Source organism: Myripristis murdjan, chromosome 2, assembly GCF_902150065.1.
Source record: "Myripristis murdjan chromosome 2, fMyrMur1.1, whole genome shotgun sequence".
NCBI classification, from domain to species: Eukaryota; Metazoa; Chordata; class Actinopteri; order Holocentriformes; family Holocentridae; genus Myripristis; species Myripristis murdjan.
Window position 1 is genome coordinate 19262645 of NC_043981.1, and position 13513 is coordinate 19276157.

Genomic DNA, 13513 nt, shown 5'->3' on the forward strand with positions numbered 1-13513 from the left:
CACACACACCGGGTCACACGGAGCCGGATGATGCGCCCGGAGTTTCCTGTCTGCAGCACTTCTCTCTTTTCTCTCTTTACCTTTCGCTTTCTGACTTGTGGCGGTGATTGGGCCGGAAGACGCTCCACACTGCAAATAACAAATAAACAAAATAAAAATAAAAAATTATTATTATTATTATTATTATTATTATTATTATTATTATTATAAAATGCCCTTCTCAAATTACTTTAATTCAATGGTTCTCTTGATTTAATTTAATTTTCTTACATAAATTTCCATTTTTATTTCTAATCTATTTATTTGATGTCATTGTTTTTGTTTGTTTGTGTACAAATCGTTACCATTAGTTTAGTTTTTATTTAGTTTAGTAAGTTATTAGTTATTTAGCTCTAGATTTTCAACAGGTCGCCTTTTTTTTTTTTTTTTTTTCTTAACAGGCTTGCGCCAGGTATTGAGTAATTTATACAATAAATCATAAGACGTCCTATGTTAAAGATTTATTTATGTACAGGACAGTTTCAACTTTAAAGTTAGGACAAATCCAGATGTCCTCCAAATTTATTTATTTATTTTTTCATTACCCTGCACATAAACAAAAACTTGTCAACCAAAAATCCACAGCCCTCTACTTTTACTGTCATTTTTTTTTCTTTCTTTCTTTCTTTTTTTTTTTTTTTTTTTTTTGAGGTTGTTGGCAAGACTTTAGTTCAGTTTTAGTGTCTTTACTGTAGTTATGTTTTTACTGTTGTCAGTTTATGACAGTGATGTATTTTATGAGAAGCCTCCCTGGTCTGACAGGATGAACTTGGTCCCCAGTAAAATGAACAGGAACAGTCTGAGTTTGCTTTTAATTCTCCTCCCCAGGGCGAATAAGACTGAGTAAGACTGAATAAGACTGAGTGAGACTGAGTGTCCTGATGTAAAGCAGACAGAAACCACTGGTCAGATTGCTGTGGCTCTGCAGGACCAGACAAATAATCTGTCATAGCACATAAGCAGCCCTGCATGAAGCCACAGTGAAGTTCCCGTGAAACGACCTCACATGACCTCTACTTCCTGTCACACAGAGCATCTGAAACAGTGACATCATCATCCTGCACCAGTGGCTGCAAATTAAATTTTCAACCAATAAAACCTTCACAAATCTTTAAACATCCTGTCTCACCCACCTGTCCCTTCAAAATGCACCGTGAGTGATCCTCCCTGTACCAAGTCCTGCCCAAACTTCCTGTTCCAACAGGAAATACATCAAATCAAGAAAGTAACCCTGCGTTCCAATACCCATACTACCATACTATTTAGTAGGGAAAAAAAGAATTAGTATGTCCCAATACATACTAAACTACATACTTTGTAAGGGCAGCTGCAGTACATACTAAAAGTAAAAAGTATAAGTATGCGATTTGGAACGCAGGGAATGAGTCTATTTCATGGGGTCTTTGGCCAGTCACATCTCTCTCCCTCTCTCTGTTGTACTCTCACATCTCCTCCAGGTGGCAGCAAAGTCATGCACATGAGGCAGAGGTTGCAGACGTGACGTTTTCAAACTCACAGCCACAGAAACTTCATTGACCCAAAGATGCAGAAGCGGCTTAAGATGACCTGCGCTGCTTGTTTTTACACAGCAATTAGTCTGGAAGGTCATGTGGAAGGGGGGTTGCTGGTTTGATTTGATGGTTTTAATCTATAATTCATTGCACACAAAATATGTGCATTTAATAAGATTTAGTCAAATTAACAGCTGAATTACTGAAAAATACACTGAATCTGATACAGGTCATTTTTTGACCCACTCATGGCAGAGTGGGAGGGGCCACTGAGTCTCAGATTAATTGTGATTAGAAATGTTATCTTTAAAAATGATTGTTCATCATGTTTTACACAAAGCAGTCGAGACTTGGGAAATGCTTGGCGCATTGTGGTGATTAGGTTCAGTTCTCCATTTTTGCCGTTTTGTTTTTGTTTCTCTCTCTCTCTCTCTTTCTCTCTCTCCCTCTCTCGCTCTGTTTTTTCTTACATCTCCTCCAGGTGGCAGCAAACCCTCTCTTATAATATTCCTATGATGTTACTACAGACATTTACATTGAGTCTGTTGTCATTTAGAGTGTGTTTATTCTGAATGCTGAGTCACATGTCTGTTCACGGTGACTGGTAGTGAGCTGCAAACTGAAGAGAGTTTAATCACTGACTATCTTACTAAATATTTCCCAGGGAACAGTGATGTAAGATGTTTCCACCTGATTCAACTCTCCTGATCACACATCAACAGGTAGAGGAAGATCATTCAAAGCTGGAGAGTTAATTTATAATAACATGTAATATGTTTTACATAGCACGCCCATTTCATCACAGCAACTACAACTACAAACCCAAAACACAAAAGGAGGAGTGCTCCAGTGATTTGAATTGACAATACTGAAGTAAAGCAGAAATTTCCCACAGTGCTACACTGCACACAGACACTGAGTCAGTATATTGGGTTTTTTGCTTAATCAGAGTAATGCAACTCATGTAAACGTCTTACCTGATTTGCTGCCATAACCTATCAGGACTATTTCTTATAATCTAGGGTTTAAAAGATATCATTATACATATGCTAATTTATTTGTCAAAACTTGCTCATTTAAAATCTGTTTGTGCTCTGCTCTTCTCTCCCAGTTTAAAAATGTGTCTTTGTTGTGGAGCAGCAGGCTTTTGGGAAAAGGAAAGTGAAAACACTGATGTGTGGAGTGAGAATGGAGGGCCGAAACAGCATGTTTGGATTTACCTGACATGGCATAAAGAGAAAAAAATGTTTTCACTGGAGTTTGAAAACATGAGGGAACCCAGCAGGGATCCTTGAGGAATTTCTTCATGAACAAATGTTTACAATTTTGGGAGGGCATCATCTTCGACCTTTTCTATATGTTGTAAACATGAACATTTCTGATAGTTCTCTAAAACTTTTACACACACACACACACACACACACACACACACACACACACACACAGATTTTTTTGGATTCTAGTCAGTTAGCGCCGATTGAACTTGAATTCATGACAAATATGTGGACTTTCACAAATGAACCCTTTGTTTATATTTTCCATAGGAGCTGGCAGCAGTAATTGTTAATTAGCTTGTAACTTCCGTGCCGAAGAGAAACATACATAAACTAAGCAGCCAGTAAATATGTTTTTCCACCACTACACTCTTAAAAATGAGTGTCATTTCCAACACATCTGGACAGCACACATCCCAGTCCTGCTCCAACACAGCTCACGTTAACGGGAAGTAAGGCCAACCCGAGCCGGCCGGCCCTCGGCACGCAGACGTAAGCCCACCGAAAGTGACTCCATGTTTTTAAGAGTGCAGAAACAATATGGTCGCAAGATGTTTGGGGGCATTGTTGCCGCTGACATGCCTCCTGTATGTACCTCCCTTGTTTTTCTCACGGTAAAGGAGGATGTGTGGCATCTGGAAGTGCTCAGGACTCAACCCCCCCACCACACCCCCTCCCCTTGTCGTCTCTCAGGCTCGGACATCAAAGACGGCCACAGATAATGTTTTCTCTCCCGTGAAGTCGCTTTAACTAGCAGCCACTGCCACCGCCAGCCTGAAATCAGGGAGTTTCTCAGAGGCTCTAATTGTGATGATGCAGCACTTATAAACACAGAGGATGGCTCCGCAAAATTTGAGTGTAACAGGACAAATTGAGGCTTTACTGGAAGTCACTTAGGAACAACGCTGGGGAAGCTACTTTAAAGGAATAGCGTGGCAAGCTGCTAATTACCCCAATGCATACGGGAACGTTAAAGGAATGGCAGCTCTCTGCAAAAAGGAATTTCCAGGTTACATAATTTGGCCTTATCTCCTGTTTTTTTTTCTGGGAATAAACAGGGCAGAATAATGCAGATCAGCCACTAGGATCATGAAAATGACACTTAGTTCAATAAGATTCTGGAAACAAGTGGGATTATCTCATCCCACTGGCAGAGTTTTGATTTAAAAGTTATCTTGTAAGTATGTCATCAGTTTTATGGTTTAATTTTCTTTTCAACCTTCAAACTAAGCTGATGTGTATATGACTGAATGAGTTTGAAGCTGGCTCGATTCCTTGCAAGCATCGGGGAAGGTCTAGGAGGAGAAAGTCAAAGTCTCGCCTTTCTTCATAATCAAAGTGAAGACTGTTGTTTAGCTGGGAAGCCAGTTCGGGGCGGGATGTTACACAGAAAACCTTCAGCTTTTCCTAAAATTTGCCACATGCTGTTGTAATAAAAAATGGATTAATTTTTATTCTAGTATGGAATCAATGCTGGTTGGTTCTGTTTGCTTTGATGCAAACGTCTACAAGAAGACAGTCCTGAGGTTTGACACAGACGATGAAAACTAAGCGTCCGTGGCTTTCTCACTTTACCTACAGCAGTGAAGCCTGGATGAAAAGGCGAGAGCGCTGAACACCTGCGTTTTGTCTTAGACCTTTTATTTAGTGGAAAGGTATGTCTTTCTGTCTCCAGAGCCTCCAGCGCCTGATGTGTTCTCTTCACTGCGGAGGCCGACCTTCTCTGTTTCAGCTTCGCAAGTTCTCGGTTCCCCCTGCGGTGAATTATTTCACTCACAAACTGTTTTCAGTCACATGAGGCGATAATGAACTGAACGACTCAGCCCGTTCTGTTTTTACTGGCACCGAAACCACACAAATCAACGTTTTAATTCAATTACGCAAGGCAAAAACTCAGTTATATATCCACACACTATGGAAACTCAAAGTGCTATACACATCAAATATATACCCATGTACATATATACATACAAAGGCATATATATATATATATATATATATATATATATACATATGAAGATATACATATTATACACACACACACACAGATAGATACATATATAAACATATATGTAGATACACAAATATGCATGTGTATACATACTGTATGTATACACATGTATATACATACACCCATATGTGTGTGTGTATATATAAAAACATGCAAATGAATATGTATGCATAAAATCAAAGTGCTTTGCATATCAAATACATACCCATGTATATATATATATATATATATATATATGTATATATATATATATATGCATGGATATATAGGATATGTAACGTTTTGGTTACAAAGTAAGAAACCCACAATTAAAAAAAGAAAAAAGTGACGTCCCCTCTTAAAAAAGTGACTGCAGGCACAAAATAAAACAAATTCTGGTCCTTTGTAAGAATAAAAGCCAATCTACGTTTTGACCAAATGAAACATTCGAGCCTACTCTTTGGGTCCAGTGTACTTTAGAGAGATATTAAAAAATGTGTAGCACTTTTCCACAGAGCCTCTCAGCCATACAATATTTTGTCCAGAGCTGATAATTAAGTCCATGTGCATCATTTTATTCAGTATGACTTCCTCATGCTACACTGGATCATTGCATTAGTGGACACTGACTGCACTTCCCTCTGCAGCTGCCTGAACATTTACATCTGCGCAAAACTCAATGTATACACAGCAGCGTGATGTGTACAGTCTGCTGGCCACACGGCGCCCTGGACTGAAGCTTCACTGCAACAAAACATCTCCAGCTTAACAAGACATCCAGCCTCATTCTCTGTGCTAAACGTCTTGTTTTTTTCTTCAAGCAAGGTAAAAAGAAAAAAATGGCCAGGGGATGAGATAATCCCACTTGTTTCCAATGCAGTTTCACTTGTTTTGGATTTTTTTTTTCTAAGAACAAGTCTAAATGTGTTGAAACAAGGCAGAATAAGCCAGATCAGCCACTAGGATCAAGAAAATGACACTTGATTCATGAAAACAAGTCGATTACTGCTGAAACAAGTGGGATTATCTCGGCCTACTGGCAGATTTTTTATTGCCTTGCAGGAAGAAAAAACAAGATAGCAGAAAAACAATGGCTCTAAAAAGCTTCTTCAAAAGACTGTGTGGTTCCATGAAGAACAACTTTGTTTAGTGGATGGTTCCCCATTCTTATGAGATTTTTTTCTGGTTTTCCTCAAAGAACTTTTTTGATGGGTCTTTGAGGAACCTTTGCCTGCAGATACTTCAAAGAACCGTGTTCTCAAAGCTTGTTTGTGGTGATTCTGGATGCTGGTTCCTCAAAGAGCTGATGTTATGTTGTGTTGAGGCACCTTTAAACCATCTAAAGAATTGTGGTGTGAAGGGTTCTTTGTGGAACCAGAAAAGTTTCTCTGGCGGTAGTGGTTCTCAAACTTTTTACAGGAATGTTTGAAATATTTTTTCAGCCAAATTCCCCCTGACCAGTGGGGGGAAAAAATTGGTCAAAGAAACCCCTCCTGTGCTCAGAGGGTCAGTGCAGCTCCATCAGTGTGAAACAACAACCTGATACCGAGCAGATTCTCTTGTTTGTGTTTCTGCTTCTTCTTCTCTTCTTCCTCTTTGTTTCCAGCTGTATCGCTGCTACGCTTCAACCACTGATCCATTTTCTGGATTTTTTTATTCCCGGTCATAGTGAACAAACATCCTTGCTCAACGACCATGGCAGCAGATTTTAACTACAAACACACACATCTAACACTTTCAGGAAGCCTGGAGGGGAAACTGAATGTAAAATCTGTTTTATCAAACTCACATTTTATTAACCTTGTTACAGCATAAGTGCATTATTCAAGGAGTTATGCAAGATTGTTCTTTTTTTTTTTTTTTTTTAACATTTTTAAAAAATCTCTCGTCCCCCTGCAGTATTCCAGCGTACCCCTGGGAGTACGCTGACCCCCATTTGAGAACCACTGTCCTATGGCATCCCAGCAACCATTTTTGGTTCCAGCTGGCACCTTTATTTTTCTGTGTGTACTTCTTAATATGGAGATTGTTTTGCAATGTGTTCACTCTTTTATTTACTGTTTAACTCTTAAAAATGTCCTTATGAAATGTTTTTTTTTTCTGCATCGACACAAATTCCAGAACATTTCCTGATTAAACTGGTGATGATTCTGCTCACATCTGTGCAATAAAATGCATTAAAACATTTTATAAGAAAAGGCCAAGTGATTTCTCATTACATGATGAGGAGTTAATTCTCAAGAATCCGGGAATATGATCTTCTGCGGGGCTAATTGGCTGATGGTATGGGAGGAAAAACACAGCAACACCACATGTTGTCTCTGAGGCTGCTGTGCGCTGGGATGGACTGGACCGTCTGATATTGTAGCGTCAAGGGCGCAGATTCAGGCGTGGAAACTCTCTGTGTCTTTGCAGCACCAGTCTCTTCCCTGCCTCACACTGAAAGCAGTCAAATTTATGAAGACCACACAGCAAACTCTGGAGAAACAAGAGCGGCGCAAGTGTTTATAATCTAATAAACCGAGGCCGACGTCTCGGGATCAAACCATCCATCACGCCGACCGAGAGAATTCACGCTTTGATGACGCATGACGTGCGGTTTTCAAAGGACAATAAACGCGGCTAATTTACTGATGTGTATCCCAGTGATGTCCAAGGAGAGAGGTTTGCTTTGCTTACAGCTCCCCTGACAGACCTCCAGGCCGCCCACCTACAGGGAGAGCTGCCCTGGCTCATCTGTTGCCTCCCCTTTTCCTCTCTCTGTAATCTGCGCTCAGAGCTGGAAAGCTACTGCTCCCCGACGAGCGCAGCGCAAATTGAAGCCTCTTTTCTCTAATTACCGGGCAAACGGAGCAGAGAAATAACACTAACACAAAGTTTGCGCCACTTTCGCGCAGTTTTCTCCAAACTTTCAATGGGACCCGACGACTGAGAGCAGCTTGGTCGCATCCCTCCAGTTGTCCAGGAGCCAGATACCGAAGCAGCGCAGCACCATGGTTTACTGCGCGGTTCATGTGGTGCGCCTCCGGCTCCCTGCATATTTACGCATCGCGTTGCTCTGTCTCATGCAGTTAGGAGCTTTCACCCAACATGGTAAGTGATTTTTAAAAATGTTATGTCGCCAAGTTATGGCTTATTTTTGCGCAACGATTTCCAAGTGGCATCTCAACCAGCGTACATCTGTGTTGTAAGACGCACTGCGCAGTGAGGAGCTTAACCCAACATGCTAGGTGATTTTTAAAATGTTATGCAAATTAACTGCGGCTTATTTTTATGCTGCTGACATCGAAAGGTCTGTTTTCTGTGCGCTTTTATGCAAGAATGATTCTCATGGGGCATTCTAGCTTTTCTTAGAAAGAGGGACCGTGCATTTAGGAGCGTTGAGCCAACATGTCAGGTGAGTTTTAAGGTGTTGCATTGCCAAATTATAACTTATTTACATGCAGTAAACAATCAGAAGACCCATTCTCTCCGCCGATTTGCGCAAAAATCACTTCCACATGGCATCACTGCCGTCCTGAAGTGATGTTATGGAGTAAAAGTTGTGACAATAGGTGAATTTTAAAGGACCACGGCCGTTTCTAATCAGAAGCAGAGGGTCAGTGCCCTCACCGAGGCGGGTTCTGCTCATTGTTTGTGGTTATGAAAAGCAGAAAGCAGCGCTTCCTCCTCTGGACTGTGCGCAGAGAGCGAGGCTCCGCGGCCGCATTCCCATCACTCAGCAGCTCCGCAGATTAGATGGACCCTCCGAGATTAAAGAGACGGAGTCAAGGGCACCGGCAGAGGAGGAGGAACAGAGAGTTTACTCAAATTAGAGCGTCTGGAGGGAACTGGTCCGGTCAAACAGCCGTTTACTCCAAAGTTATCAAGTATTTACCTTTAATTTCTTTACCGTTTCCCCAGTTTTTATGCGACCTTGTGGTTTTCTGCCTGCATGCTTCTTGCAAATCACGAGACGGACAAATTACCAGGGAAGGTTTGGAGATGGACTGCTCATTATCATATCAGCAAATGCATTATTGCATTGCAAAAAAAAAAAAAAAAAAAAAAACAGTCCTGGCTGATGACAGACAGATCTCACTGTGTTGTTCTCTTCTGAGGTCAAGAAATTCACTGAAGTGAAAAAAAGAGGAGCATGTCTTAACAATCCCAGGGAGAATCAGAGCTTAACTGAAACATGACAAAGTGTATTAGCACTCAGTCTCTTGTCAGACTTTCTGTTGCACAACTTGTTGCTCAACACGATGCAGTGATGCATCAAACAGCTGGCAGGGTTTAACTTCCCTTCTCCCTGTGCTGTTGACTTCATTACCCATCATGCTCCTCTCCCTCCCAGCGCTGCCACAACACATGCAGTCATGAACTTACAGGGCTGCAAAACCAGAATGTGCACCGAGATCATTATGAGTTTTGCACAGTCACTAAATTCTTATGTAATTTCCTTCAGTCTGGCTCCATTCACACTGAAGCTGAAAATGTCCCATTTCTTCTCAAGGCTGCAGGGGGGAGGTCACATTTTTTCGTGGCCATGCGCTGGAAAATCAGATCACAGATAAATGCAGCATGTATTTGAAGACTCCAATCAGGATTCGTCAGCATTGTCATGGCAATAACTACATCTAACATCATTCAGTTTGTGCCCCTGCAGCTTAAAGAAGTGCCAGCAGGGAAACACAGTAAATAAAAGACAGACAAATAAGAAGTGGGAAAAGAATATGTTTATTTCCACGGCGCTTTTCTAAATAATCAAATGCTTCACATGTAAAACAAATACAGGCCAACTACAGGGGATGAAAAAATAAAGATAACATATACCAACATACAGAAGATCTTTACAACAGGAAATGCCTAAAATCAGTGAGTGTAACATCCTTTGATTTAGTCACTCTACTTCCTATATCTCTTTTTAACATTGTGGTCAGTTTTTATCAGATTCGGGCTACGCACCAAATAAATACAACAAAACATGAGCAGAAAATCAGAATTGAGTATGAAGTCCTGCAGTGTGGACGGAGCCTCACCGTCTGGAGAAACTTGAGTAAAATTTAATCAGGACAGCAGTATTTCTTCTTCTTCTTTTTCCTCCTCTTCAAATAATGCCATGGTCTCTCTGCAGCTTTGCCGGTGTGTGTGTGTGTGTGTGTGTGTGTGTGTGTGTGTGTGTGTGAGACTGACGCTGGGTCGCTCCCATCACACACTCCTCTCCACACATCAAAGCCCATAGTCGTAAACTCAAACGCAGACCATCGTAAAAAGGAAATTCCCTGGGTGGACACAAATCGCTCTCCCGCCACTGAAAGACCAAGCACTCGTCTGCCGACACATCTGATGCATTTAAAGGTGACGACCGATATAAAAGACAAAGTTTAGAGGTCAAATCCTCAATTGGAAAGATTTTAAAATGCAAGAGTTAACAGGTTCTAGAAAATATGTCTTATTACATGTCTGAAGACCTTGAGTTATCATTCAAGATCTGGAAAATAGGGTTAGACCGTTCTTTACAATGTGGATCTCGGAGCAATTAATGTCATCCTTCTATCAGTTATTCACTGGCGCTCTCCTCGAAATGTTTTTTCTGATTCGTCGTTGGCGTCTTTTCTTCTTCATCTTTCATCCTAACTCATCATCCTTAGTTTAAGTGGACACTTTCAGTGTTTTGGGAGTCTAAATGATTTGTTTCTGTGGCTTTTCCAACCTGACAAAAGGAAAATTCTTACAGAGAGAAATTCAATATTCAAAGATTTTTTTGGCATGAAAATATATCATCATGAAATATCGTCTATCTGCAGCTACAGTCCAAAAATTATTGCCACTGGTTAATCAAATGTTCCTTTAAAATGATTGAGGATCTAGTTACATTGACCCCATGAACTTAAAATAAAGTTCTGTGGGTTTGAACAAACACGGCCACACAGCGTATATTACTAATGACAAGCTCACTGTTGCTAACATCAGAGTTGACAAAGTTGCCATCATTTGTTGACAAAATCATTGCAATAGAGTAAATGTCATGTTTTATTAAACTGTTGAAGGACTTTTTGTTTTGGCCCTGTGAGAATAAGACCCGTAACCCCAGTTGTGTTAACACCCTGCTCTCCCGAGTGAATCTCCTCCAGTGGGAAACAGGAGGAAGCCTGGCGGGGTCGCACACATCTGGGCTGCTCAGGAGCTCCTGCTGGGGTTTTCCTCCCCAAGGGCAGAGTCATTAGCTCACCAGCCCGCCCCCCACCGGCTCTGTAAACTCATTAAAGCTGCCGATCGCGACAGTTCAGCCAGCAGCCAGAGTCTCGCCGATCGCCCCGTCCCTGCAGACCTGTATGTTTGGACGACCTGCGACCTCGCCTCTCGTCAGCCCGGCTCCCAGACGAGGCGTATGCACAGACGAGTGACGGCGTAAACAAAGGCGTTTGCTTTCAAGCGGCTGTCAACACGAGGACGAGCCAGCGAGGCCTTGTTTAGGCCTGGGACACTGGCAGTAACTCGGCCCGGTCCATTCAAACCCCTGACAGTCTTAAGACGTCTTAAATACCCCTGGTGTTTGTTTTCCCCGGCATTTCCAAGCCACAACTTTACTTAGCCGCCACAATCAATACGCTTCAAACTCCAACGGGGGAAAAGGGGGAACAAGTTTGTTTGTTGGAAGTCAAAGAATAGCCTGTTCCTTTTGTTTAGCTTTGTTAAGAGAGGGGCCGTGCTGACGACTCGCCGTTTGACCCGTTTTGACTTTACAGATGTGGAGCTTTTGAGAGTGCGGTAGCGTGGAAAACTTTTACATGCTCTGCTCAAATAATTTCAGGCTCCAGCTGCAAGCTGTGTTCAGAGGCTTGTCATGCGCCATTGGCTTTAGCAAAGCTTCCCGGGGCGAGTTTGGAGAGGCACGGTGCTCACAGGAATGCCTGTTATTCTTAGTAATTTAGATAACCTCTGGGGGTGAAATGATCCTTCCTGCTCGCCTGCTTTATGCCGACTGACAGCTTAAGAGCAACTTATGGACACAATTACGCCGACTTTCCCTCTCTCCCGCCTCTCTTGGTCAATGTTGATATGGATTTTAACACTGTAAGCCCTAAATAATCATTTCTTGAGTAGCTGCAGCTATAAAAACACAGTTTCATGAAGGGCAGGACTTTGAAACGGGTAATAATATTACATCAATTTTGAAATAGTAATCTGCGAGATCTGTGTTTTTACAAAAAATAACTGTTGTCGTCTTTGGTGCTAAGTGCTGGTCCCTGCGGTGATTCTGTACTGCACTTCCTGAGGATCACCTGTCAATCAAGCAGTGTGGGCAGGGCTTTTCTTTGGTGGCTATCACTAACCACCCAGTTCTTCTTCTTCTGTTAGGGTTCGTTATTTGTATGTGAATTTTGGCCAGGATAAGCGACACTTGTAAAGTGAAGTTAAACCTTCCGTGAGTGGATTAAGGCACTTATTTTCGAGAATGTTGGCCCGGGGTGAATGGGGCTAACTGTTAGCATATGGGGCTTCTAGCCAGTATCCAGCTCTCAGATAGCACCACAACTGTCCTATATAACAGCTAGGAGGGGAAGGGAAATGGGTGACCTATCCCTTTAAGGTATGGAAAGCGGAAAAGATTCATTAGCAGGATATTAATTCCTGGAATATTAGTTTAAGGAGGACATCTTCAAAATACTCTCCCTCTTGGTATCCAGAACTCATTCGGACAGTTTGAACTTTGAACTTTAAACCAGTCCTTTAATCTCACTGTTGTATTCTGATCTTGAACTTGTCTGTTGAACGTTTAGCAGGTTTATTGGTTTTCTCCTCAAGGACAAACGGACTGTCGTTCACCACCTTCCCATGACGACATGAGCTGTTTGGGTTTTCTTAATCTCTATAATGTCTACTCTCTGAGACTCTAACCCGGTGCGGCAGGACTCTCAGAGATACAGACACCTTCCAACCAGATATGATCACATCCTCAGAGTGTTCATTTTTCATTAATTTTATAATTAAGTCAAAGATCTGGAAGGGAGTTAGGGAGTTGATTCAAGTTCTCCACAAAAGAAAAATCACTTGGAAGATGAGTTTCATAACTGGTCAGAATAACCTATGAATTTTGCTTTTCAACATGGACTAATGTCATTTTATATCATGCCTTTATATTATGCCTGATGAAGCCCATGCGGTGAAACGCATTGCCAAACTTTTAACAAATAAATGATATTAAAGTCACCACATTATGTGCGGCTGAACCCTTTCTTCTACTATGGACTTCTTTCCTGATACCACCAGCACCAATGTGAAGCTCTGAGCTGTGCAGGGCAATCTACCCTCTTAATGTCATTTTATCTTACCCTCACTGGTATTTTTCATAAATTATAGTTTTTAACAACTGAAAACGTAGATCAGAACCCAAAGCAAATCTTCTGTCATTCGCCTGACTGAGCTGTCATGATGCTGATGCCTGAAGCAGGTTGGCTGGGCAACAAATCAGATACAGACACGGAAAGAAAGACGAATAGAAAGCTGATTAGTGTATAAGGAGACGCCTCGATTCAGTCAAACTCAGAAGACACACATCGTTATCCGAATCTTAACCAGACTGCCGTCAGGTCGTACCGGGGATATGTCATGTTGTATGTGGTACATTTGTTTTAAAACCATAAGAATATTCAGCTTTATACTACCATATACTTTGCACTTGATTTTATACCACTGGAAAGTGTGTGCACATG

At 41.5% G+C, this 13513-nt stretch overlaps 1 protein-coding gene across 1 annotated transcript in view; it reads left to right on the forward strand.

Moving 5' to 3' along the window:
* Positions 1 to 7618: 7618 nt before the first annotated feature.
* LOC115370564 (von Willebrand factor D and EGF domain-containing protein) overlaps positions 7619 to 13513 on the forward strand; it is a 55447-nt gene continuing 49552 nt past the window's right edge. Inside the window, exon 1 of the mRNA XM_030067626.1 lies at positions 7619 to 7907. Within this exon, the coding sequence (XP_029923486.1) occupies positions 7808 to 7907 (100 nt within the window). The 5' untranslated portion in view covers positions 7619 to 7807. The remainder of the gene's footprint in view (positions 7908 to 13513) is intronic.